General features: G+C 40.4%; 2 protein-coding genes across 2 annotated transcripts; both read right to left on the reverse strand.

Annotated features, from left to right (window-relative positions):
- Positions 1-1,666: 1,666 nt before the first annotated feature.
- Positions 1,667-5,194, reverse strand: LOC132848625 (uncharacterized). Its single transcript, XM_060874502.1, has 2 exons — positions 2,013-5,194; positions 1,667-1,782 (listed from the first exon to the last, which is right to left on the reverse strand). The coding sequence occupies exon 1, from the start codon at positions 5,136-5,138 to the stop codon at positions 2,433-2,435; it is 2,706 nt and encodes a 901-aa protein (XP_060730485.1). The 5' UTR covers positions 5,139-5,194; the 3' UTR covers positions 1,667-1,782; positions 2,013-2,432.
- LOC132848138 (uncharacterized) lies at positions 5,162-9,160 on the reverse strand. The gene is made up of 3 exons (XM_060873628.1): positions 8,998-9,160; positions 5,236-8,767; positions 5,162-5,174 (listed from the first exon to the last, which is right to left on the reverse strand). Exons 2-3 carry the CDS (start codon positions 8,421-8,423, stop codon positions 5,162-5,164), a joined length of 3,201 nt encoding a protein of 1,066 aa, XP_060729611.1. The 5' UTR covers positions 8,424-8,767; positions 8,998-9,160.
- Between the last annotated feature and the right edge of the window lie 16,314 nt (positions 9,161-25,474).

Genomic DNA, 25,474 nt, shown 5'->3' on the forward strand with positions numbered 1-25,474 from the left:
CAATGTGTTTGTAAAGATACAAATACACTGTATAATTTAGTTGGTGTGATCCAGTAGAATTTATGTAGCTGTAAAGACTCAGATATTAGTCTGCTTGATTGTTGATTATGGTTTATTGTGGCATCTAAAGTTTATAAAGGCTCTCAAAAGTTGGGCACAGCAATGCTATGTGCCAATGTTGTGGTTGGATCATATAATCAGTCAGATCACCATCTGGCTCTTGGTTAACCTCAATGTTGAATATGCAGTGCTTGAGATTGCAATACTGTAAACAGTTGCTCTCAAATGTATGGAGTATGAACTTGACACTTTGGTGACATGCAGACGTGAACACACACATACACACATACACATACTGTACACAGAGAGAGAGAGGGGTAAGTAGTGGAGACAGATGGATCATTCCATTGCTACTGTTCTGTCTGTGTGTGTGTGTGTTTGTACGGGGTGGGGGTGGGGTGGTGGCAGGGGAAGAGGTTCTTTGTCTTACTTAAATGTTGTCCAGTATTCAGTCTCCAGTCTCCACCTGCTGCAATATAAAACAGAAGCCATTGCTGGATGCAGCTGTCACACAACAGCTTCATTTGTCAGCAAAAAAAAAAGGATGTGTGTATTTGTGTGTGAGAATTTTAGTGTATCTGTGCATGACTGTACAAGGGTGAGTTTCAGAGGACAGAGCAGCATCCGGGTCATGGCTCATGAAGCAGTTTCTTTTACTTCTCCTTTCCCATCAACATCTCATATGTCATATTTTGACTTAGCACATCTCCTGACAACCTCTCTCCCTCTTTCTCTCTCTCTCCCTCTTTCTCTCTCTCTCTCTCTCTCTCTCTCTCTCTCTCTCTCTCTCTCTCTCTCTCTCTCTCTCTCTCACACACACTCTTTCTCTCTTGATCTTAGACTACTGTGCATGAATAGCTGCACACACTAGAGTTGGCTGTGTTTAAATCATACATTCAGTCTTTTATTCTTCTACTCACCTGTTACATTGCTCTCTATCTCTTTTCTTTCGGTCGTAAGCATACGTAACGGCAGAGTTCATTCTACCAACAAAAACAAGGTGTATTACATGAGGAAATTCCTTTCTGCCTTTTTAGCAAATAAAATGTTCACACATAAAACAGCCTGTATAACAAAGCAACGTTTAGTGTGTGTTTGTTGTCTGTTGTTGCCTTGACAAACGAAGGCAGCATTTTTTTTCCACTTGCTGCCTTTCGGCCAGATGTGAATAAAAATCATGTGTTGCGTGACGTACCTTGACCTGATGGCGGAAAATATTCTGACCCTGAATTTGGAGCTTCTGTGTTATTTAAGGTTGTTGACTCTTTACTCTTCAACCGGATAAAAAAGGACATTCTTGATAGATGCCTTGGGAATTGTAATTATTCTTAATTTGTTTATCTCAGCTTTAATCAACCAGGCTGTCTCCTGAGATATATTTAAGTTAAAAGCCTGACAGAAAGTAGCATGTCTAACAAACATGATATAGTAATGGACACATTTCCCATAAGAACTATTTAAAGTTGCTAATACACAGCAGGTTAATTTGATGAATACTAGTTTTTACAGGTATGAGGTTGTGTTGTTGTTTTGGGGTTTTCGTTTTTGTTTTGTTTTTTATAGATAAAGTAAGGCCCTCTGGATGAAGGCGTCTGTTAAATGCTGTTGTAGCTGCCCATTGGTATCCATAAAAGAGACACAGAGAGTTTCCGACGGGTGCTTCTTTCTTTATTTCGCTCGCGAAGCGCGCCATTAAACTGTAGTTTGCGTAGCACCGTGAAACTACACAAAGAAACAACATAACAAATAAATACGACTCATATACAAAAAAAATACAATAAATAAAGTTCACGTTTGCAGAGAAACATATAAAATATAAATGATAAAGTGGATGAAGATAATATGAAATGATTAATTAACAAAAAGAGCTCAATGATTAACATGTACATGCTAACAGGCTCATAGGACTTTGAAATAAACTATAACACGTAACATATGTCGACATCACATACCTCGCTCCGCTTTACCAAAGGGAACTAAGATGAAATTAAGCAAAATTTAGTCTCTGCTCACTGGAAAACACATATATGCACATGGATTGTACATGAACATAAATCTTCGCTCCTCCCTCTCCGCTGATCCAATTACCCTTTACGTTATTCTCCCTACTGCGTAACCTAACAAAAAAAAAACACGTTGAAACATGTAATTTCCTCAAGAAAAATTTAAAGTGACACAACCATATGCGGTCATTTACACTCCCACCAATCATGGAATGATGAATCAACAGAACAAACTGAAAATGAATCAGAACATGATTCTGGACCTTTACATGACCTCTATTCAGTTTCATGAATGTATGTAATGACTAGAAAGCATTTTAGAAATAATTACTTGGTCTGATGTGAGGTTATCACCTAAACCATTAACAGTCACTCTTCTTCAAGAAGCACCACCACTTTCTGGATGGGCCTTTCAATGATTGTGGGCTTGGATGGTTGATCACGTTTTCTTGCTCCTACTTGTACCTTCACTCGCCTAACAAATCCATCACTGTCCTTGACAGTTTCAATCACTCTGCCTAACTGCCACTGACTTCTTGGGAGCATGTCTTCTTTGATGATTACAACATCATTTATTCTGAGGTTTCGGCGAGGAGTATGCCACTTTTGGCGCGTTGAAATGTTAAGAAGATACTCCTTCTTCCAACGACTCCAAAACTGCTCGACCAAGTATTGGACTCTACGCCATCGTTTCGTAGCGTACATGTCTTCTTTGACAAATTTTCCTGGAGGTGGAAGTGCAACATCAGACTTCATCAATATTAAATGGTTTGGGGTCAAAGGTTCAAGTGAATTTGGATCATTAATGCTATCCACCGTTAGTGGACGACTGTTAACTATGGCCATTGCTTCATAGAACAGTGTTTTGAGTGAAGCATCGTCAAGCCTACCTGGGCACTGAGCAAGTGTGGCATTGAGTACATTTCGCACTGTACGAATTTGACGCTCCCAGATGCCTCCAGCGTGAGATGCAGAGGGCGCATTAAATACAAACTCACATTGTTTATCAGAGAGAAACACTTCCAGAGCTTTGGGGTCAAATTGTTTCATTGATTCTTTGAGCTCATTTCTGGCTCCCACAAAGTTGGTACCATGGTCACACTGAAGTTTGCGTACTGCTCCTCTAAGACTGATAAAGCACCTCAAGGCATTAATAAAGGCATCTGTGGACAAATCTTCAATCATCTCAATATGAACTGCGCGAGATGATAGACAAGTAAATATTAGGCCGTATCTCTTGTATTCCTTGCGAGTTCTCTTTATGACAAATGGCCCAAAACAATCCATGCCGCAGAATGTGAAGGGAGCAGATACTTCAACACGTTCTTTGGGAAGTTCTGCCATTCGCTGTTCTTCTGTTGGTCGTCTAAGTTTTCGGCATTGCACACACTTGTGTATCAGCTTAGCAACTGACTTACTGCCTCCAATGATCCAAAATCCATTCATTCTAAGCTCCATTTGAGTTTGGTTTCGACCCTGATGACAAACTTTGGTGTGGTAATGTGACAGAATTAGATTGGTGATGTAACTATCCTTTGGGAGAACCACCGGATGTTTTAGTTCTGGACTGAGTGATGACCTTCTCAGTCTTCCGCCTACGCGAAGAAGACCTTTGTCGAAAATAGGATCTAGGTGGTATAATGCACTAGAACTTGGAAGAAAGTTCCCCTTCTCAATCATTCTTGTTTCTTTGGAGAATGCTTCCTGCTGCACAAGCTTAATCACTGCTTCAGCAGCCTTCTGACGCTCCTCGACAGTCACATGATCGCTGGGGAATTTCTGTTTTGATCCCAGCCTTTTTATCCTTGCAACAACCTTTAGAAGCATTGACCAAGAAGAAAATCGGCTGAAACGACTAAGAATGTCCGTACTGTTGCTGATTGTGGTCACAAATGTTTGGACTGATTTAACTTCAGGGTCACCAACAAGCAGGTTGGCAGATGTGTATGGTATTGGACTTACTTCTTGTTCCCACAGAAATTTGGGTCCTGATAACCAATTCGATGAAGAGATGTCAGAGGCGTGGAGCCCTCTAGAGGCGTGATCAGCTGGGTTTTCTGTTGTATTAACATAATGCCAGTAACTCAGATCCGTAATGTCTCTTATGAGCTGCACACGGTTAGCAACAAATACATGAAACCTTCGTGCTTCATTATTAATGTATGCCAGAACAACCTGTGAATCTGTCCAGAAGAACTCTTGGTCAATCTTCATGTCAAGCTCTGTTTTCAGCATGACACTCATTCTTGCAGACACGACAGCTGCTGCAAGTTCCAATCTCGGTATACTTGTGATTTTTGTAGGTGCAACTCTGGACTTTGCCATCACCAAACTGCAATGCACTTCATTCTTGTCATTTTTGAAACGGAGATAAGAGCAAACTCCATATCCGGCATTACTTGCATCGGAGAAATGGTGCAGTTCCGATCTGATGATTTTATTGAAAGCAGTTGGGTGATAACATCTTGGTATGGCAACTTCCTTAAGCTTTTGAAGACCATTTTTCCAATCCTCCCACCGTGAACATAATTCATCTGGAAGCTGATCATCCCATCCTATGCCTCTTCTACACAATTCTTGCAGGATACACTTTCCCCGCAGAATAAATGGTGAAACAAACCCTAGTGGATCGTACAGGGAAGCAATGACAGATAAGATACCACGGCGAGTTGACGGCTGATCTTTAAAGTTGATGTTGAATCTGAAAGTGTCATCCTTTGTTGACCACTGAATTCCAAGTACACGTCCTGTTGGTGTCGCTTCAAGGTTTAAGTCAAGGGGCTTAGATGTGATATCCCTTTCTGATGGGTCTATGCAGCAGAGAACATCTTCCTCATTTGAGTTGAATTTATGAAGCCGTAAGCCTCCACGTTTACACAATATTTGAGCATCAACGATCAGTTCTTTGGCTTCATTGACAGAACGAACACTGGTCAAACCATCGTCCACATAGAAGTTCTTTTCAACAAACACTGAGGCTGATGGGTGTTTGGCTTTGTGCTGCTGTGCCAGGTACTTTAAACCGAAATTTGCGCACCCAGGAGATGATGTAGCGCCGAAGAGATGGACTGCCATACGATAGTCTTGAGGCTCTTTCTCTAAGTCTCCTCCCTCCCACCATAGAAACCTTAGAAAATTGCGTTCGTCTGGAGGGACAAGAAACTGATGAAACATCCTTTCTATGTCACAAGTGACTGCCACTAGTTCCTTTCTGAAGCGACATAGTACTCCCACTAAAGAGTTAATTAGGTCAGGTCCAGTCAGAAGAGTGTCATTTAGAGATATACCACGAAACTTAGCTGAACAATCAAACACAACCCTCAGCTTATCTGGTTTCTGAGGGTGGTACACCCCATGGTGTGGAATGTACCATACAGTCTCTCCTTCAGGTATCTCTGGGGCTAGTTCAGCATCACCTTTGTTAATGATCTCTTCCATAAAGGCCTTGTAATGATCAGAGTATTGCTTGTTAGACTTGAGCCTTCTCTTCAAATGCTGCAAACGGGCCTCTGCTAGCCGCTTGTTATTTGGCAGTGAGGGTTGGCCATTACACTTGAAAGGGAGAGGAAGTTCATAATGTCTATTATCCTTCTGTTTGATATTGGCACTAAGATGCTGTATGAAACGAACATCCTCTTGGGACACAGTTTTATCCTCATAACCTTTCTCGTTGAAATCAGACTCTAGGATCTTCAAAACATCGTTGGGTAATGGGACTGGTATTTCTTTCACCGCAACTCTATGAACAAATCTCTGATTTCCCTGTCTGTCTAGGTGTGGATTAGAAAAGCCTATGATACTCCAGCCAAGTTCAGTTCTTTGTGCAAATGGTTCATTTTCACCACCTATTATGACTTCGAGGGGGGCTAGAGCTGATGAGCAGTCATATCCAATTAAAAGTCCAACTTCACAGTTCTGAAGAGGTGGTAATTGATTTGCCAGATGTCTGAGGTGAGGCCATTGCAGTGCTGTGTTTTTGGTTGGGATATAAGACTTGTCAACAGGAATGAAGTCTCTAGTATATGCTTGGTGTAGTTGAATGGAGTTTGTTGCTTGAAGCCCTCGAATTTGCAGCCCACGAACCCTTTTACTTGCAGTGATGGTGTCAACAGCTGTCATAGTGCTGAGTCTAAGTTGCACTGGTTGAGTGATTGCATTTAAGTCATCAAGAAGTTCTTCCAAAATGAATGATGAATCACTCTGCGTGTCCAGTAGAGCATAAGTAAGGACTTCTCTTTGTGGTTCTTCCACTGTAGAAATGAGGACTGGCACGATACTGGAAGTAGCACAAGAACTTTGTGTGAGTACATGGGCCATGACTTTGTGAACTTCCTGACTTGCTTGAACTTCTGTGGAAGTTTTCCTTGATGCTTTCAAAGGCACTTTGTCTCTTTCTTCATGCAAGCAGGTAGGGTGATTTCGGCCACATGTTCCACATTTATGTCGTTTTTTGCAATCTTTAACAATATGCCCTTTCCTGAGACACCCGAAGCAGAGGTGATTTTCTTGAACGAAAGTTTTCTTGTCTTCAATGGTTCTTTCTGCAAATGTAGGACATTGAGCAATGTTGTGTTTTTCATCTTTACAGATGAAGCAAGTCACCTTTGGCTTAAAGCTGGATGTTTCAAGCCTTTTAGAGCTGAAGTCTTTCACATCAGCCTTTGTACTGAGAGCCTTAGCTCGCTTGGGAAACCTTTCATCTAAATTTTTCAGATTCATGAAGACTGGGGAAGTAATGGGGTTGCATGCTATTCTGGTTTCCTTTTGCATGAACTCTGTAAAGTGTTTGAAACTTGGATAGTCGCATGACGCATCAAGCTTTTCCACCACAATTCGATTCCACTTGCGTATAATCCATTCGGGAAGTTTCTTTAGCAGCTTGTGGTTTTCTTCACAGTCATTTAGAATGGCTAGTCCTTTAACGTGAGGAATTGCCTCAACACATCCTTGAAGGAAGTCTGTGAAGTCTCGTAGAGCGAGAGGGTCATTTCCCCCAATTTTGGGCCATCTCATCAACTTGTCTCGAAAAGCCCTTTGCAGTATGAATGGATTCCCATATCTATCTTGCAAGACCTTCCAGGCACCTTGGTATGCGTCCTCAGAATTTCTGTAAAAATATCCCTCCACCGCTTTGCGAGCTTCTCCAACAAGGTAGTTCTTAAGATAGAACATCTTTTCACCAGGTGGGAGGGGCTTTCGATCAATAAGGGCCATGAAGGACATTTTCCAATCTATGAATTTCAAGGGGTCACCAGCAAAGATGGTGGGTTCAGGAACAGGCAGTCGATGTGTGCTTAGTGAATCTGCTATCGCTTGAGCAAGAGCAACATTATCTCGGGATGTCTGGGCTTTATGCTCTTCACAGACTGCTTGCTGGGGTAAGAACAATTCAGCTTCCGGGTTTAGTCGAAATGTGGGTTCTGTCCTGTGACAGCCAATGTGAGTGCTAGTGTCTAGTTCTTCATTATTGCCTTGAATGATGCCTTCGAGATCGTTATACACCTTGACACGAGCTGCTGCTACCTTTACGTCTTTGTCTACTTGCAACTGATGTAACTGTTTTCTTTCCTCTTCTAGCTTTAGCTGCATTTCGATCTCCCTTTGTTTTATTTCTGCAAGCATTTTTGTTTCACAAAGCTTCCAATCACTCTCCATCTTATCAAGCTTCAATTGTTGATCATGGATTTCTTGCATAGCTTTAGCTTGTTCTCGTTTTGCTGCAAGTTCTGCCTCTGCGTCAGCTCGTTTACTTGAGATCGTGGAAGAAGTCTTTGATTGATTACAGGATCCATGTGATGACTCTGAAGTGACTGTGTTTGTTACTGTAAATCCAAAGACAGATCCATACTCATCTTTATTTAGCAATTGTCTCACTCTTTCCTTCACAAGCACTTCGTTATAATCTTCATCTATTGTATCTAGCCGTTTACTCACAAGATCACTGATCTCAGCGGTCAGTGCAGCACAAGCATCCATACGATTGACAATGTCTGGAGATGTAGCATTGTTACGCAGTATTGGTTCATAGTGCTGATAGACTGAGTTTTGCCTGCTTTGAATGTCTTGCAGTATTCTTTCAAGATTCTCACGTGAACAGAACATTTTCAGTCTAGATCTAGTCTCTTTTGCAGTCTCCTTCCAAAAGTTATAAGCCTTATAGAAAGCTTTCTCTTGCTTCTTGGCTTCCTGTTCACGCATCTCTAGACCTTTCTCTGTCAAGCTTCTTTCACGTGAACTTGATCTGAACTGCTGCGCAGGTGGGTTGCTTATTTCTACTGCTGGGAGTGACATCTCACTTATTTGTTCGACAATTCGTACAACAGTATCTTCCACGGCCTCCTCTGCATTCACAGCTTCCATTATCGGGGAGAAAACAGTTCAGGTAACTGAATGCAATATGATCTTAAACTCTCTTATAACTTAAATTCTCACTGCATCTGCGACGTAGAAACGACAATTACCGCCACCTGCCGTCCTTTGCTCTTTAAGGCTCTCGAAGAATGGCCGAGCTTTAGAGTTGCAATCTCATGAAGACGACGACAGCAGCGATGTAACGGATACGTGGTTCCTTTAAGCGTCGAGTTTCACTGTAGCTGCCCATTGGTATCCATAAAAGAGACACAGAGAGTTTCCGACGGGTGCTTCTTTCTTTATTTCGCTCGCGAAGCGCGCCATTAAACTGTAGTTTGCGTAGCACCGTGAAACTACACAAAGAAACAACATAACAAATAAATACGACTCATATACAAAAAAAATACAATAAATAAAGTTCACGTTTGCAGAGAAACATATAAAATATAAATGATAAAGTGGATGAAGATAATATGAAATGATTAATTAACAAAAAGAGCTCAATGATTAACATGTACATGCTAACAGGCTCATAGGACTTTGAAATAAACTATAACACGTAACATATGTCGACATCACATACCTCGCTCCGCTTTACCAAAGGGAACTAAGATGAAATTAAGCAAAATTTAGTCTCTGCTCACTGGAAAACACATATATGCACATGGATTGTACATGAACATAAATCTTCGCTCCTCCCTCTCCGCTGATCCAATTACCCTTTACGTTATTCTCCCTACTGCGTAACCTAACAAAAAAAAAACACGTTGAAACATGTAATTTCCTCAAGAAAAATTTAAAGTGACACAACCATATGCGGTCATTTACAGCTGTAATGCAATTGTATATGTATTTAATGTCTATGTTTTAATAAATAATTACATTTTATATCATATTTTAGTTAGGTTAATAGTAAAAAGTAAGATCTCAGTACGACTTAAGAGGAATTGCAAGTGACCCGCATATACAGTCTTACTGGCTCACTGTCTCCTAGCAATACACAGTGTGGGAACTGACATTAACTGCAGTCAACATGCAACAGCCTTTTAAATCAGTGCCCAAATGTAACATTAGTCTGGACCTGGAAATGAGATTTGGTCATAAAGTTTAAAACACACACACACACACACACACACACACACACACACACACACACACACACACACACACACAGTGGACTTCAGACTGGAGAACTAGGGGTGAAGCCTGAGACAGACAAACCACACACATTGCACAGACACTGCTAATAAGCACAGACACAGGGGTGTGTGTGTGTGCGTGTGTGTGCATGTTGTGATTTTTAACAGGCTAAAATATTTTACATGTTTGATTGGAACAGAGTAGTTGGGTAAATTACTAGCACTAATGCAGGCCCTGTGTGTGTGTGTGTGTGTGTGTGTGTGTGTGTGTGTGTGTGTGTGTGTGTCTTTGTGGGGGGTCATGGAAAGCCACTTTTCTGGTGTCTGTCCAGGGAAAAGAATGCAAAAAGGAGCAATTTGCTGTCAAACTTTTTTTGTCTCGCAAAAGAGGAATAATCATAATGTGCCAGAAGCAGGAGGAGGGGGAGAGTGAGGGAACATGAGAGAAAGCAGGAGAGAAACACATAAAACAAGAAAATGAGAAGTTGATCCAAAGGTGGCTAAAAGAGACAGTAAAACAGAGGGCTGACTGTAAGCCATGTTCCCTTTATCAACTATTTTCATTTCTATTACATTCTTATACATATTTTCTTTGCACTCTGCCATAGCTGCCATGTAAAACATCAAATCTCATCATATACTGTAAACTTTAGACACACACACCTACATTCTCACAGAGCTGGGTTATACTCATAAATAATAGCATTTATTTTTTATAAAAGCTGAAACATGCTTTAAACACTTCCACTGATTTCTGAACCTGCATAGAAATGAAACAATAAATAACTGGACAGCCTTTTTGGCTGGTGCATTAAAATTTGCCCCTACATTGGTGAATAAAATCAATCAGCACTGATTCGTGAATTGAATGACTAAGCTGTAAAAGCTGCAAGTTATTATAGAGCTTCATTGCTAACAAAACATAAAAGAAAAATTTCACAACATGTGTGACTGTGTTCCCACTGGGATAGCAATATTTCACAGTTTGAGGACATTCGGCTGACCCCCACAAAGAAAAATGAGTTTTATTAAATATTTTACTACATGAAATCTTAAATAGGTTCTCAAATTTAGTTCATGAGTTTATGTTTCTAAACATAGACATAGCATTATTAATAATCTGCATTTCTTATTTTGTCATGTCAATGGATTATCCTTACATGGTGTGTGTGTGTGTGTGTGTGTGTGTGTGTGTGTGTGTGTGTGTTGTGTTTGTGTGTGTGTGAGTTTGTTTGTCCTGCCTTGAAGTTTGTGGTTTGGATAATAAGTACCAGTCAGAGCCACACTACAATACCTCTCTTTCATTTGGAACTGTTGCTTCCTGAAATAATGGTCTTAATAAATATATGAACCACTCTCTCTCTCTCTCTCTCTCTCTCTCTCTCTCTCTCTCTCTCTCTCTCTCTCTCTCTCTCTCTCTCTCTCTCTCTCTCTCTCTCTCTCTCTCTCTCTCTCTCTCACACAAACTCACACACACACACACACACACACACACACACACACACACACACACACACACACACACACACAAACACACAGACAGCCTAGCATGCTTGCTCCACATGTTTCATTAATAAACAGTGTTTAGTTCATTACAGACGTTGCTGTTCAAGAGTCAATAGAGTAAATATGTAAATGATTCATATGATACAATACTTTTCAGATGTTTGGGTTTTTGTCATACAATCCTCAGTCAATACAATGTCCACACACTGCAAGTTCATGCACATGTACATGGCTGCCAAAACCTAAAACAATAAACTGACATTTAAATCCTAGGTTTTCAATAGCGGTATTTAAAGGTTGACATTTTATGATTTTTGAAGCATATGACTCTTTGAAACTAATTCAAAGACACATAATACTATACATCAAAAAAATTAAGACTTTCTTAGAAACAGGATCTGGTGTACTGTATTTGCAATTATTGAAAAGGTTTCAGCTGTAATGGTAAACCACTGAGGCCTGACTGTATAATGCTGTACATTTTCTCATGCAGTGTATGTGGGATCTGTGCAGACACCAAGTCCACAAGTCATGGCTGGAAGTATACAACCTCTTAAAAGAGTCTTGGCTCTTTATTATTATATGTGTAACTGTGTGGATGTTTAGAAAGTGCTGAGGAAAGGATAGCAACAAAAGAAAACTAGGAGGAATTAGAAAGCAAGCCAATTCACAGCAAGTGTGTTTAGCGTGTTTCACATGGAAAACAAGCAAGTGTGTTTCATGGAAAACAGGGTTGAATTTTAACCAGTGTTCAAATCTACAGTAACTTTTTAAACTCTCCAGCTATTACAGAATGAATTTTGCCACCTTACAGCTCCAGGGTCCTTGTGTTGATCCTGTGCGCAAGTTATTCTCTGTTGAATTTTATATATCTTCTCTGCGTCTGTGTCGGCTTCCTCTGGTTTCTTCTAAATGACATCTAGGAGTGAATTAGTGTGTGCATGAGTGTGTGTATAGTGCACTATGTTGGACCGGGTGTCCAATCCAGAATTCATTTTCACTTCACACCAAATGTCCTCAGGAAATGTTCCGGCTCCATCGTGATGCTGACCGGGATGGAGCCATTACTGAAGACGAGTGAATGAATACATAAGTGGTTTATATAATGGAAGTCTGAGAGAGCAATTCCACAGGCTGATTATACTGACCATGATAATGACTGCTAAAAAAAAATCTCATACTTGCATAATCTCTCATTTGCACATGCTACAATATTGTAGTTTTGTCTGGGTGTCGCTGTTGTGCTCACTCTGATGTGATACATACTGAGCTTGTGTTTTGTTTTTAGGATCTCACCAAGTGCTTTTGCTGTACATTAACTTTTGTCTCTGCACTCTGGCTTGCCATTGGTTTATCTCCCAGTAGTGTCTTTTATATGAGCTAATTAAAGGTCTAAATAAATATATAGTCTAAATAAAGCACTTATCACACCCCACACTGCACCACACCACCTCTGATCCTCCAGCACTGCTTGACATATCCCACCATCTCTCAGGGTACAGGGTAGGCACACATCAAGACTCTTCTTACTTCTGGGACCTGGGTGGTGAAATTAACTTCCCTAGATGTCTGAAGAGCTGAGTCATTTCAGTGAAATACTTAACGTAACACCTTGCTGTATTACCTGCCAAAACAGACCAGACTGGTGGTATTATTAGTCTGGAACCTGGTGAACCAGTATTGATGTGTTCATTGACTTCAGATAAACATCTCGACAGAACAAACTCTCTGGATAAGACCATCTGCCAAATTGTGTAAATGTAAATGCTTGGTGCAATATGTTTAGGCAAGTGAGAACACAGCAATCATGTTAAAGTGAGGACCAAAGCAACCAGTGTAAGACCTTTCAAGAGCTTTTTGTTTTTGACATCTGGATATAGAGTGAATGCAAGTGTGTGTGCCCTGCGATGGGTTGGCACTCCGTCCAGGGTGTATCCTGCCTTGATGCCCGATGACGCCTGAGATAGGCACAGGCTCCCCGTGACCCGAGGTAGTTCAGATAAGTGGTAGAAAATGAATGAATGAATGAATGAATGAATCTGGATATAGAGTGCCAAAGGACAGAGCTGAAGTGACAAACACAAAAAGCTGTTTAAACTGTATCTGTGTTCTCAGTTCCTAGTTGACTTCTGTGACTTCTATACATGATTAATATCATTTATTGTCGTTTTTTTATCAATGATGCAAAGACTTTTGTACATGTCTCCAGCCATTTTGTTTTGTTTTGTTTTTTCATGTTTTTATTATTGGTGCCAAATAGAAATTAATTCAAGAATCAATTTTACTCTGATTTGGACTCGAGTCCTGAGCTAGATTATTAAAAAAGAAAATACAAAAATTACTCTGCAAAAAAAATTACATTTTAGCAAGTAATATCTTGAATCTAGTCAAATTTATCTATGTCTGATTGTATGATTACAATTTTCTTTCATTTTTTTTATACCATTTTCAGATTATTTTGCTTCTTTTTAGACTTTAATGCTCAATGAGCAAAATATTCTGACAATAAAATAAAAAAAATCAAAGCCTAAAAACAGGATTAATAATCTTCATTCATTCATTCATTTTCTACCGCTTATCCGAACTACCTTGGGTCACGGGGAGCCTGTGCCTATCTCAGGCGTCATCGGGCATCAAGGCAGGATACACCCTGGACGGAGTGCCAACCCATCGCAGGGCACACACACACTCATTCACTCACACAATCACACACTACGGACAATTTTTCCAGAGATGCCAATCAACCTACCATGCATGTCTTTGGACCGGGGGCAGGAAACCGGAGTACCCGGAGGAAACCCCCGAAGCACGGGGAGAACATGCAAACTCCACACACACAAGGTGGAGGCGGGAATCGAACCCCGACCCTGGATACCGACCCTTATATTATTATAATAATTTTATCTTACTGGTATCTTATAATAAGAAATAGTAGATCATTTTAATTAGTAACTGCATGGGAATGTATTTTTTTAATTTTCTCTAAATTGTACTAAACAGTATTGTTGCTCCTTGGACCTTTGAATCTCAGTGCAGTATGTGTTTGAGATTTTGGCTTGTACAATGTTCCATAGAGGTTTATTATAACTTCCAAATTCATTAGAGATGTCTAATTGCTCTTGTTGGAGCTTTTTCTTTTGCTCAAGTGAATAAAATCCAGACAATTTCACCACACATCAAATCTATGAACCACCATCCCACACACACACAAACACACACACACGCACACACATACACATACTCACACACAGACACACACACACACATACACACTTGCACACACACACACAGACACACACACACACACACACATATACACGCTTGCACGCACGCACACACAGACACACATACACACACAGAAGGCATTCACTTCAAACACTCCATATGGCTACTTTATCGGTTTGTGTAAAATGTTTAATAACCAAATTAAACATTTAATGGATTGTTGAAACACACATCAAGATCTAGTACTGCTCACAAATTAAGAAAGCTAAAACCAGATGCTGTGCTGCTGTGTAACTCATCTTAAATGTACTGATTACCACTTACAGTGCTGTTTTATATACAGTAGTAGCTCCTGTCTAAACAGAATGTTCATAAATGCATATGCATGTGTGTGAGCATTAACATGCACACAGGATAATGGAATATCCTCCATCCTCTAGTTGGCCACTGTGTACTTAAACTAAGCATGATGGCACACACACACAGCTTGAAAAAAGGTCAACGAATGGATGTTATACAGTCTTCTTTTTGTAAACGATTAAACCGTTTGGCATTAAAATCTCTCTGACCCTTTCCTCTGTGAAAATCTTCCAGTATTTAAAGCCAGTGAAAATAATTTCTGTTACCCTTTCTTTAAAAAGTGCAGTTTTTATTCTCTATATCTAATTTCCTCTTCCCCAGCTCAGGCCTCAACATAAAATCATAACTTATACTCAAATTGTGCTATTCTGAGCCCTTCTTCTGTCGTAAGCAAATGGAATTGGGGGATTGTAGAACAAAGAGGACATTCAGACTGTGCCATAGTGTGTATAGCTGATGGGGATGTTACAGTCACTAACTCTGGAAAAAAACTCTTTTTAATACAGGGTAATGTGGATTAGGGGGAACTGAGCATGTTCAGGGGTCTGATAAAGAAACAGAAAAGACCGCCACATGAAGATCACACACACTGAACTGGTTCCTCAATTCCTGTTAAACCTTTTTGTGGCTTTTGTTGTTATCATTTTCTTGCATTCTCTTTTTGAAGGCAGGTCTCTGGCTTTCACTTTTGTCACTGTAATGTTCTGTTGCACCAGTGCTCATGTCTGTGCAATGCAATGTGTTTCTATTCTATTCGGTTTCTATTCATTAGCAAGGTGTTACTTTGGCCTTCAGGCGGAGCACAAATGAGGCCTCCAAAACCAGGGGCCTTCTTCCTGGACTGTCTGAATACTCAGACATTCCTGATGGCTACAGGGGTGGGTAGAAGTGTGTGTCTCAGTCTCTCCAACACTGTATACCCCCTGGAGACCATCAAACTATGCCAGCTTTTGGAGAATGGGTGCCCTCCGGGCATGAGGGCCAATTAAGCTCAACACAGACGCCTTTTTTGGGGCGAAAAAACGCCCCGCTGCGCACAAAGTGCAGCCCCCACAGCGCACGGTATTTATTTGCCCACATACACATGCACACGTGTACAGACACACATTCTTGCCTAAATACAGTCTTGTACCTTAGGCCAGACTCTACAGTCGTTCTCACACCTGGAACCAATGTGTGAACAAATGAAGGAAGGCATGTAAGCAATGGCGGGCAGGAAGGATTAATGACTGAGTTTATCCCTCCCTACCTGATTTGTTACACACACACACACACACGCACACACACACACACACACACACACACACACACACACACACACACACACACACACACACACACACACACACACACACACACACACACACACATTGTGCACTCACATGCAGCATTGTTAAACGTGTTGTGTACTTTTGATGTATCTCATTATTTTTCCTTGCCTCCACCTTCTTCTGATGAACTGTTGGATAAAGATTGGTGTAATGGATACTAAACTAATTTCCTGAGGTCAGACAATGGCATTACTTCAGTGGATTGCGGTTGATGAGGAAAAATGTTATCGAGATTTCTTGTGAATTTTGCCTCATTAAGCAAATTAAATAAGCAGCTCAGGAGGGTATGGTACTTCTACCTCTGCATTTGTGTGTTGGAATTAAATATCATGTTTTATGTGTCCTTTCAGTAATAAGTAAAAATAAAAATCGCTGTGTGGTAGGAATACGCAGAATTTATTTCATGTCAAGTGACCGCAATGCACACTTAAACATCAAGTACTTAGTTTTCACTAAATTCAACTTGTAAACAGATACGCCAGCAAGCTTAGGCCAGAAAGGCTTGCACTGGTCACACTTTATCAGCTGTGTGTGTGTGTGTGTTTGGGTGTAAGAGAGAAAGAGAGAAAGAGAGAGAGAGAGAGAGAGAGAGAGAGAGAGAGAGAGAGAGAGAGAGAGAGAGAGAGAGAGAGAGAGAGAGAGAAAATATGCTACATTCTATTCTGCACTTACGTCCAGTTCCCTGTTTCACACTTTTATAATGAAATTTTATATATATCCAAACCACGAAGTTGGAGAACCTTATGCTTTCTTTTATTAGGTCTCACCAGATACAAAACCTTCCCCAAAGTCATGTCACCAGTCACACACATTCATACAGCTTTCTGAAAATGTGTATCAGACTTTTTTGAATTGTTCTCTCTTCCATATGGTGTTGCATGTACTGTATAGATGTCTACAAAATTTGCAGATCAACCTAATTTAAGTGAAAATAAGTTATATTTTTAATGTGTTTCTTGTTGTGTTTTATATTAATGACTAATTTTGCTGTGGAAGGGTTGTACATTTAAAATTTTAATTCCCTCCTCCCAATCTTCAAGGCATTTTGTCATCTTCAGTAGGATCTTTAACTTGGTTAGGGTTACTGGATTTGGAGATTATTCTAGAGTTTTGAATCGTACCAGCATGGACGGAAATTCAGGCTGCACGAACATGCGAAACTCACCACTTGCAGCAACCTGAACCAGAACTGGTGAATAAAATGAATCATGAAAGCAACTATAGGCAAAGTAGGATTCATCAATACATTTTGGCCGCGTTCACACTGCAAGTCTTAATGCTCAATTCGGATATTTTGCTCAGATCTGATTTTTTTGTTTGGCTGTTCACATTACCTTTTAAAATGTGCCCTATATCAGCTACCAGTGTGAACTGTTTGCTGTTTCGAACTGACCCGCATGTGCAAACGAACAATAACAATGACGTCACACGCAGCACGCCGTTGCGCTAAAAAGTTGGCGAGGTTATGGAGGAAGTATTGTATCATCTGGTGCAAGCAAACATATCATGTAATGCTATAATGTGATGTATTCAATGCAAACATTATGAGCTGGTTCACGTAACCACTTTATATAACACTCTTAACACACACGTTACCAGTCACGTTTGTGTCACGTTTTCGCCGGCGCAAAAAAAAAAAAGTTTTCGCCTGCGCATAATTGTGACGAATGTCGATGTAGATTTACGTAAAAGTCGCATCAAATCCGCCTTGGCTGTTCACACTGCGGCCACATTGGAAAAGATCAGATTTGGGTCTGATTCAGGACCACATATGGAACACTCACAAATTTGAGTGTTCACACTACTCCTGAAGAAGTCTGACCTGGTCACTTGACCCCAAAAAAATCGGATTTGGGCCACTTTTACCTGCAGTGTGAACGTGGCCTTTTACTAACCATACAAACATAAGTCTTCCACAGCACACCTTTGTTCCTTTTCTTCTCCACTAGATGGCGATAATATTTCTCAGTTCCAGCCTAATATAAGAGCCTCTATCTTACAGAGAAGCATCTACTGTACATATATATTAAAAGCTGTTTCATAGCAAATTTATTAGACAGTTACTGTTATTAATGTCTTGCCGTCCACTTTCAAATTGAAAACGGATATATTTTTAGACTTGGAAAAGTTAAAATAGTAAAATAAATAAATAAAATAGGGGGAAATTTCTTTTTTGAATTGAGGAACTAATTGGTCCAACGTTTTCCCTCAGAAAATAAGACCTGAATAATTTTCTATGGGATGAAACTGTTAAATTGAACTATAATTTATAGTAATAATTAAATATTGATAAATATATATCATATAATTACATTTTTATTAAGAAAGGTATTTATTTATTTATTTATTTATTTATTTATTTATTCAATATTATGCATATTTCATTTATTCACCATTACTCAGTCTTCCCAAAGTGGTTCGGCTTAGATCATGAGAAACAGCTTTCAGCTATCAGGAGATAACCGTCAGCATTAGAAATAATTGCTGCCAATTATAGGCAACTGTGGGGAAAGTCAGAGCAAGCAAAGCACACTGGGAGTAGATGGAGTGTGGAGGAGTGGAAGAGGGCAAGAACTGATGGCTGAACTGAGAGAGAGAGAGAGAGAGAGAGAGAGAGAGAGAGAGAGAGAGAGAGAGAGAGAGAGAGAGAGAGAGAGATAGATAGAGAGAGAGAGAGAGAGAAAGGGGTTGGGTGGAGGTTGCCCTGTCTCCTGTATCGTGTACCTTCTTTTGCTGGGTTTAAGTGGCTGCATTATACTGGGAGCCCCTTTCTGCCTTGTTCTCCACTGTTGCCCTTTTAAGAGTAACCAGAGACAGCCAGAGGACAGCGGGCACAGAGAGACATGCACCCCGCCCTGGAGAGAGAGAGAAAGAAGAAAAGAAAGAGCAGAGAGAGCGTGAAAGAGACCAATGGCAAATGGGGCTGCTTCTGAAAGTAGCGTAGTTAGCAGATAAAAACTGTCTCCTGCCTGTAAAAAGATCCTTCCTCTTCTTCTCTTCTCTTCTTTTCTTTCCTCCCTTGCTTTTTTGCAAGTTTATCTTTGTGCCCTTAATTGGGAGTGTAGACAGAGACTTTTTCAAGGCCATGAAGACCCCAGACGCCTCTCTACTGTCTATTCATCCCTCCACCTCGACCTCCACCCAACCTCTTTCTCTCTCTCTCTCTCTCTCTCTCTCTCTCTCTCTCTCTCTCTCTCTCTCTTTCCCTTACCCCGCTTATGTTCCTCCTTCCTTTCTTTTCTTTTTCTTACATACTCATTCCCTCCCAGCATCCTCTCTGCTCGGTGTCTGTGCTGTGTTTTAACGTGCTTGTCTCACTGTATTCCCTCAGCACCACTTTATTCCTACTCCTTCATCTTACTGGCATAATATCTACTTTTGCTTCCAAGGACAGAGATAACATACTGTGATGCACGCTCACAGCTCATACACACACCCAGGGGGCAACCGATACTCTATCTCATCCATGGGAAACTCAGGTGTGACACCTCAAGTTCACCTAGAGGTTGACGCGATCAAAAAACAACAACACAAAGAAAGAGAAACCTAGACTGATGGATCTAGAGACCAAAATGAGGTCGTGCACAGACCCAGATTCCCTGCTGTGTTGTGAAGGTGTGTTTCTTGTTAATATCCTGAGAGTGCAGGTTTTCTTTTTCCGATCCTATTTTGTAGTGAGGTGAAGAGTGTAGTGAATGTTACAATCCAGTACAGCGGCTTTATACATGTTATTAGAGAGGTGATGTTGTCTTTATGACACTTATTCATATATAAATATAAACACACATTTTCAATGTATGTACACTCATGCACATTATACAACATATGTTGTGTGTACTGTATGTGTGAAAGCGAGAGACACGGTGCTTGTGTACTTGGGACAACCATCTGCTGTATCCATTATCATGGAGCACTGATGAACGTCAGACCAAGAACAGAGGCGTTGCAGGAAAAGGATGAAAAACAAACTGAATGTTTCTGGCTCTGTGTCCTCCTGGATAGCTCTGCCACTTGCTGTCTGAGACAGGCACAAAAGGTTCAATCTGTTCAAGAGCAGCAGCACCACAGCAACAACATTAAACAGGCCTTTTATGATTATTATTGCATTGAATAATAGAAAAGCGGCCTGGTCTCAAATACACTAAAACGGGGAATAAATAAAGTGACATGGGTGGAAAAAAGAACAAAACTAAACCAAATCAGTTGTGCTGAAACACACTGCAACCATTTGAGATTCGAGAGGTGTTCAGATCACCATAGCAACCAAAGAAAAATAGAAGAATTTAGAATGAAGCATGAAAATGTGTTACTTTTGTTCAGACAAATATTATTTGCTGGATATTCATTTCCATTTCCAGCTGGCTTCTCAATTGTCTAATCATTGGCCTGCTTGTGAATAAGACCTGCTCACCAACCCAGGCACAAGAGGAAGGAATAATTGTGGCGCAAAAAGCCCTATTGGTGTTATAAATAGGGTCGGCAATAATACAGCTGTAAGATTACTTCTATTGCATTGGAAGTGTCCATATGCTCCAGTACCATAGGATTGGATGACATTAATGACTGAAAATGCAGCATATGAATGAATGTTTGTAAGACACACTGGAAGTAGGGAAAAAAAAAACTTTGTTAAACAATCTGTATAGTGCACACTAACTGCTAATATTTTTTAATTCATGTATTTTTTGTTATAGCAGTTGTTAGGATTTACAATGGGTAGCTACCTGGAATTGGCAAATTTCTTTCCCCATTAAATCTTTGTAAAATTGAAAAGACAATAAAATATTTGAAGAAAACCCTGCAGGACACAAGTCCCTTGCAACTCTCAAGTTTTTTATAGCTGGTTTATATTTTCATTGTTCTGATTGTACTGAACGTACCATATACCCAGATGTTCACATCTGCCTGTTATTTTAGCTCAGTGGATCCCAACAGTCATGACAATATCTGTAAATAAAAACTAGAATAGAGTTAGTATGTAGTTTATTCTCAAGAAAAACATAATAGTTCTTGTTATGATCCTAGTATAAAAATTGATTCTACATGTGTTTAGAATTTGCGTCATTCATACCCGTAACTATCTCAGGGTTCATATAACTACAGCCTCCTAAATACTGCTCTTGAGTAACTTCAGAACATTCTTGAAGGCCAACAATTTGAACAATTGAACAGCTTGGCAATGTTAAGTGACGTCTTGAAGCAGCCAACAAGAAATTTGCCTACTGTGCTTAACCAGAAACACTTACAAAAGATATTGTGCATTTTATTTCCCACTTTTAGTCCCTTTAATTATTCAATCATTTAGTAAGATGTACGTATTTAATATTTGAATTATTGTCAGAGGGGTTCGCTTAGTCAAAATGTGTTTGAGGTTACAAGGTTCACCACTGCCATTTTTATGGCTTTTTCTCTATAGGCGAGAGACATTCCAGTGTGGGACAGCTTGCTTTGCTTTTAGACAAACTTGTGCTAATGACTTAGATGTATGACTGCATGATCACTGCCAAGCGCTCCAAACCAGTGAGAAATACAAGTACCCCTCATGTGTAGCTACAGCATGAAAACACATAACTGCCTTCTAAATGGTGTGCTTTATATATATAATCAAAGATTACCTTTAAATATGTTGCAGTTTTACGTTGCAATGAATTGAAAGCTGCTGCGATGGCTGATGCAACAGAATGTAGGGCAAAGTCATTTCCATTTGTTATACGAAAAAGCAGTCTTTTGGCTCTTTATCACTGTGTAGGTGAGGTAATGTCTGCCCTTTCTGTTAACTTTGCACCCAAATTCACCTGCCCTCGACCCACCCCAACACGCCCCCCACCTACTCCTGCCTGCGGGCCTCATCTGTCAGCCCTGCCATCCCCCAAACCAACTCACCTGACCCTCAACCATTTCCAGATTCTTTCCCTCCCATTCCAGCTCCTCCAACTCTCAGCTCACAGATGGCTACACTTTGGAGGTGGTCCTATTAAAAAAAAAAAAACAACACTCTTTTACAGACAAAAGAGAGAGATGGACAGAAGAATGCCAAATTCTCCATTTCTCCTTTCTTTCCAGCTTGAGCTAGGGCCATGAGATGAACCATGTGAATGGGACAACTGTCTGATAAGATTACCTGAAGGAAATCTGTTACCCCCACTGGTGCCTGCAGTGAGCAAGATTTCAGGATGAAAACTTGTGAGACAGCATCACTTAGGAGTGAGAGCATGGAGAAAACAGGGAGAAAATAAATGAATGGAGTACCTTATTTGATACTATAAAGCACAAACCCTGGGGAAACCTGAGATGAGGGTCAGATGGAAATCAGTGGTATCTTTTCAGTACTATGGACTTTCCTCTCCTCCATTTGGCACCTGCTGCTTACCAGAAGATTGCTCACAGCTTTGGATTGTCTGTTAGCATGACCCCTGAACCACGTGGGGATTGAGCAAGCCCATCAAGTAATGATAGCATTCTTCCTGACTATTCCTTGTCCATGTATGAAACGAATTCAGAACAAAGCCTAGGCACCTGCGGGAATCCTCATATTTCTTGTCTTGTCTTTGGTAGAGCTTTTTTGAACAACTCCCCGGGCCACATTGTGCTTGTTGTTATGCTGCAACAAGTTCAGAACAAATGATCTGTGTCTTTCATCCGCTCGGGGGAATGTTCACCAATGTGTTTTTGCTCTTACTTATTTCTCCCTCTTCTATGTTTACTCTGAAATAAGTTAATGCAGTTGAACCCACTCTAAAACCCATAACCAATGATTTTTGGGAACTGCCTGTTTTCTCACCTGACCTCTCTGTAGTAACATTCGGTCTTCTGGGCCTAAATAACAATCAGTCAGACATCCAAAATGAATGCCAAATCCTACAAACTCCTACAGGGGGCCTAATGTTCCAAGGCAACCAAATATGGACCTAGTTTTGTCCTATCATTATTGAACTATTCTGACTGTGCACATAATTTGACATGTATAAGCAGGTTGAGAACAAACTCAGGCTTTGGCACTGGTAAAATATTCTTTGTAAAGTAAGAGAATATTAACCTCAAATTTCCATCAGTCCATCATTTACTTATCATGTATCAAATTAGACTGGTAACACTGCCAATGTTTTTGTTGGATCCAATAAGTATGTAAAAAAAAAAAAACCATCTCTTTCATGCTTGATTGGAAAGGAAATACTGTTTAACAAGTGCCATACGAGTGTAATAAAGTATTGAGCAAATCCTCTATACTTGATATTTCTTTATATTACAACATGGACCTGGAGCTGCTTTCCTTGTTGACTTGGTGATTTTCTTCGCTCTCCTTTTCCTGTTCCACATCTCAATTTTGTGTCAAATCCTATTTACACTAGATGTGTATATGTGCATGAGAGAGAGAGAGAGAGAGAGAGAGAGAGAGAGAATCTAAGAAATTTGCTGTGAAGGCAGCAGTCAAAGGCTAATAGGATTGTGTCTGAACTCTGCAGGGTGACAATACCCTCCTGACCAGACTGACTTCCTCTTCTCTCCTGTCTTCTGCTGCTGTGCATCAGCCAACAACAAATGTTATATTGTAAGCTAAAAGTGTAGATTAACAAAAAAATAATAGTGATTATGAAGGCAAGTGTTGTTGAGAGTTGTTCACCATAAATTGTTGAATTTTAATTGTCTAAAGTAGATAAGGAAAAGTGAAAAGGACAGCCCTAGTAACAACTATCATACCTGTAGACACAGGAGAGTTTAGCACAAAGAAACAGAGATAAGTGAAGGTTATGTTGTGCAGCTGACCACTGAACCCTGCAACAAGCAGAGCAAATTGAGAGAAAAAAATAATAAAAAAGTGATAACAGCAGAGGGGCACGGTGGCTTAGTGGTTAGCACGTTCACTTCACACCTCCAGGGTTGGGGGTTCGATTCCCGCCTCCGCCTTGTGTGTGTGGAGTTTGCATGTTCTCCCTGTGCCTTGGGGGTTTCCTCCGGGTACTCCGGTTTCCTCCCGCCGGTCCAAAGACATGCATGGTAGGTTGATTGGCATCTCTGGGAAATTGTCCGTAGTGTGTGAGTGCGTGAGTGAATGAGAGTGTGTGTGTGTGCCCTGCGATGGGTTGGCACTCCGTCCAGGGTGTATCCTGCCTTGATGCCCGATGACTCCTGAGATAGGCACAGGCTCCCCGTGACCCGAGGTAGTTCGGATAAGCGGTAGAAAATGAATGAATGAATGATAACAGCAGAGGTTATAAGGGCAAACTGAGAGTGCTTACATCAGGATACTAGCTGACATAGAACCAGCTCTCCTCTTGGGGCTTGTTTCAACCAAACTTTACTGCAGTTTATATCAGGTGTGGATGCTCAGCATTGCTTTTGTTGATGAAGGCAAGAGGTTGTTATAATGAAAAGAGGAGTCAGAACACTATGTTGTTATATAAAACCAGATATTGTAGCACTGTAATTATTTAACTTTTGTGTTGAAAGGTGCAGCTCATTGCTGCTTGAGCATTGGTACCAAAAGAAAATGATTTAAAAAACAGCTAATGTATGAATGTAGTGCCTACCATTTTGTAAATCTGTGTGCACAAAAGTGACATGTGGATTGTGCAATTGATCCGTTGTTTGGAAGGAGTTCTTATTTGTGAAAATAAACATGTGATTATGAGCCCCTCTATCAAAAGCCCAGAATCTGTCCTAAATGTTCAGGCATCCTGGCAAAGTGTGAAAACATTTTGTTGTTCCAGTTTTGTGTATTCTCCCATTTGGTCCTATGTTACTATTCTTGTGTTCACATAATGACTGCTGCTGTGTTTTTACAGAGCACTTAGATTGGTGCATGTTATAAACCAAGACATGCATGAGAGGAGAGTCTCAGAACAAAAATGATTTAAGATCAAGCCAGATTATTGCTCATGGTCTACATAATCCATCACTTCAACAAAGCATGGACAGCAGCATTACCTGGCAAGTGTGGAAAGAGGCATCCTTTGCTTTTCCAATCAGAACTCAGAGACTGTGCAAACGATTGCTCTGGAACTAAAGAAGAGCCTTGCTCTTTGTAGCTCAGGGTAAAAGCTTAAACTAGTCTATAATTATGGTTGAGCTGCCAAGATCACAGTGCATCTTAGTACAATAGTGAGGCATGGCTCCAGGCTACAAGGATCAGAAGAGAAGTCTTGCTCTTCATCATTTATGGGGGTATTCGTTTAGGAGGTTTGAAAGTTTTGAAACCAGAAAAATGAAGCATGGAAAACATATAAATTGCACATTTTCCCCTCAGATAAAAGGATTAAGGCAAAACTATTTACTGTGATGCAGAGGGAAAGATGGAGAAAATGAGAGAAAAAAACTACATGTAGAAATTGGATCAAGAAAAACAGCAAAAAAAAAAAAAATTCAGGGCCTTTTCACCCTCTTTCTGGCCCTGTAGCTCTATTGACGAGCCGATGTGAAAAGTCTTGCTTTGTGTTCTTAAGCCTGAATTAGTTAGACACACTGATTAGTCTGTGTTGAGCCTTGGAACATTCCTCTCTCT

The sequence above is a fragment of the Tachysurus vachellii genome, chromosome 7, assembly GCF_030014155.1.
Source record: "Tachysurus vachellii isolate PV-2020 chromosome 7, HZAU_Pvac_v1, whole genome shotgun sequence".
Taxonomy (NCBI): Eukaryota; Metazoa; Chordata; class Actinopteri; order Siluriformes; family Bagridae; genus Tachysurus; species Tachysurus vachellii.

Coding starts and splice junctions, on each gene's coding strand:
- LOC132848625 (XM_060874502.1), bottom strand. CDS start 5,138: ATGGCAGTCCATCTCTTCGGCGCTACATCATCTCCTGGGTGCGCAAAT.
- LOC132848138 (XM_060873628.1), bottom strand. CDS start 8,423: ATGGAAGCTGTGAATGCAGAGGAGGCCGTGGAAGATACTGTTGTACGA.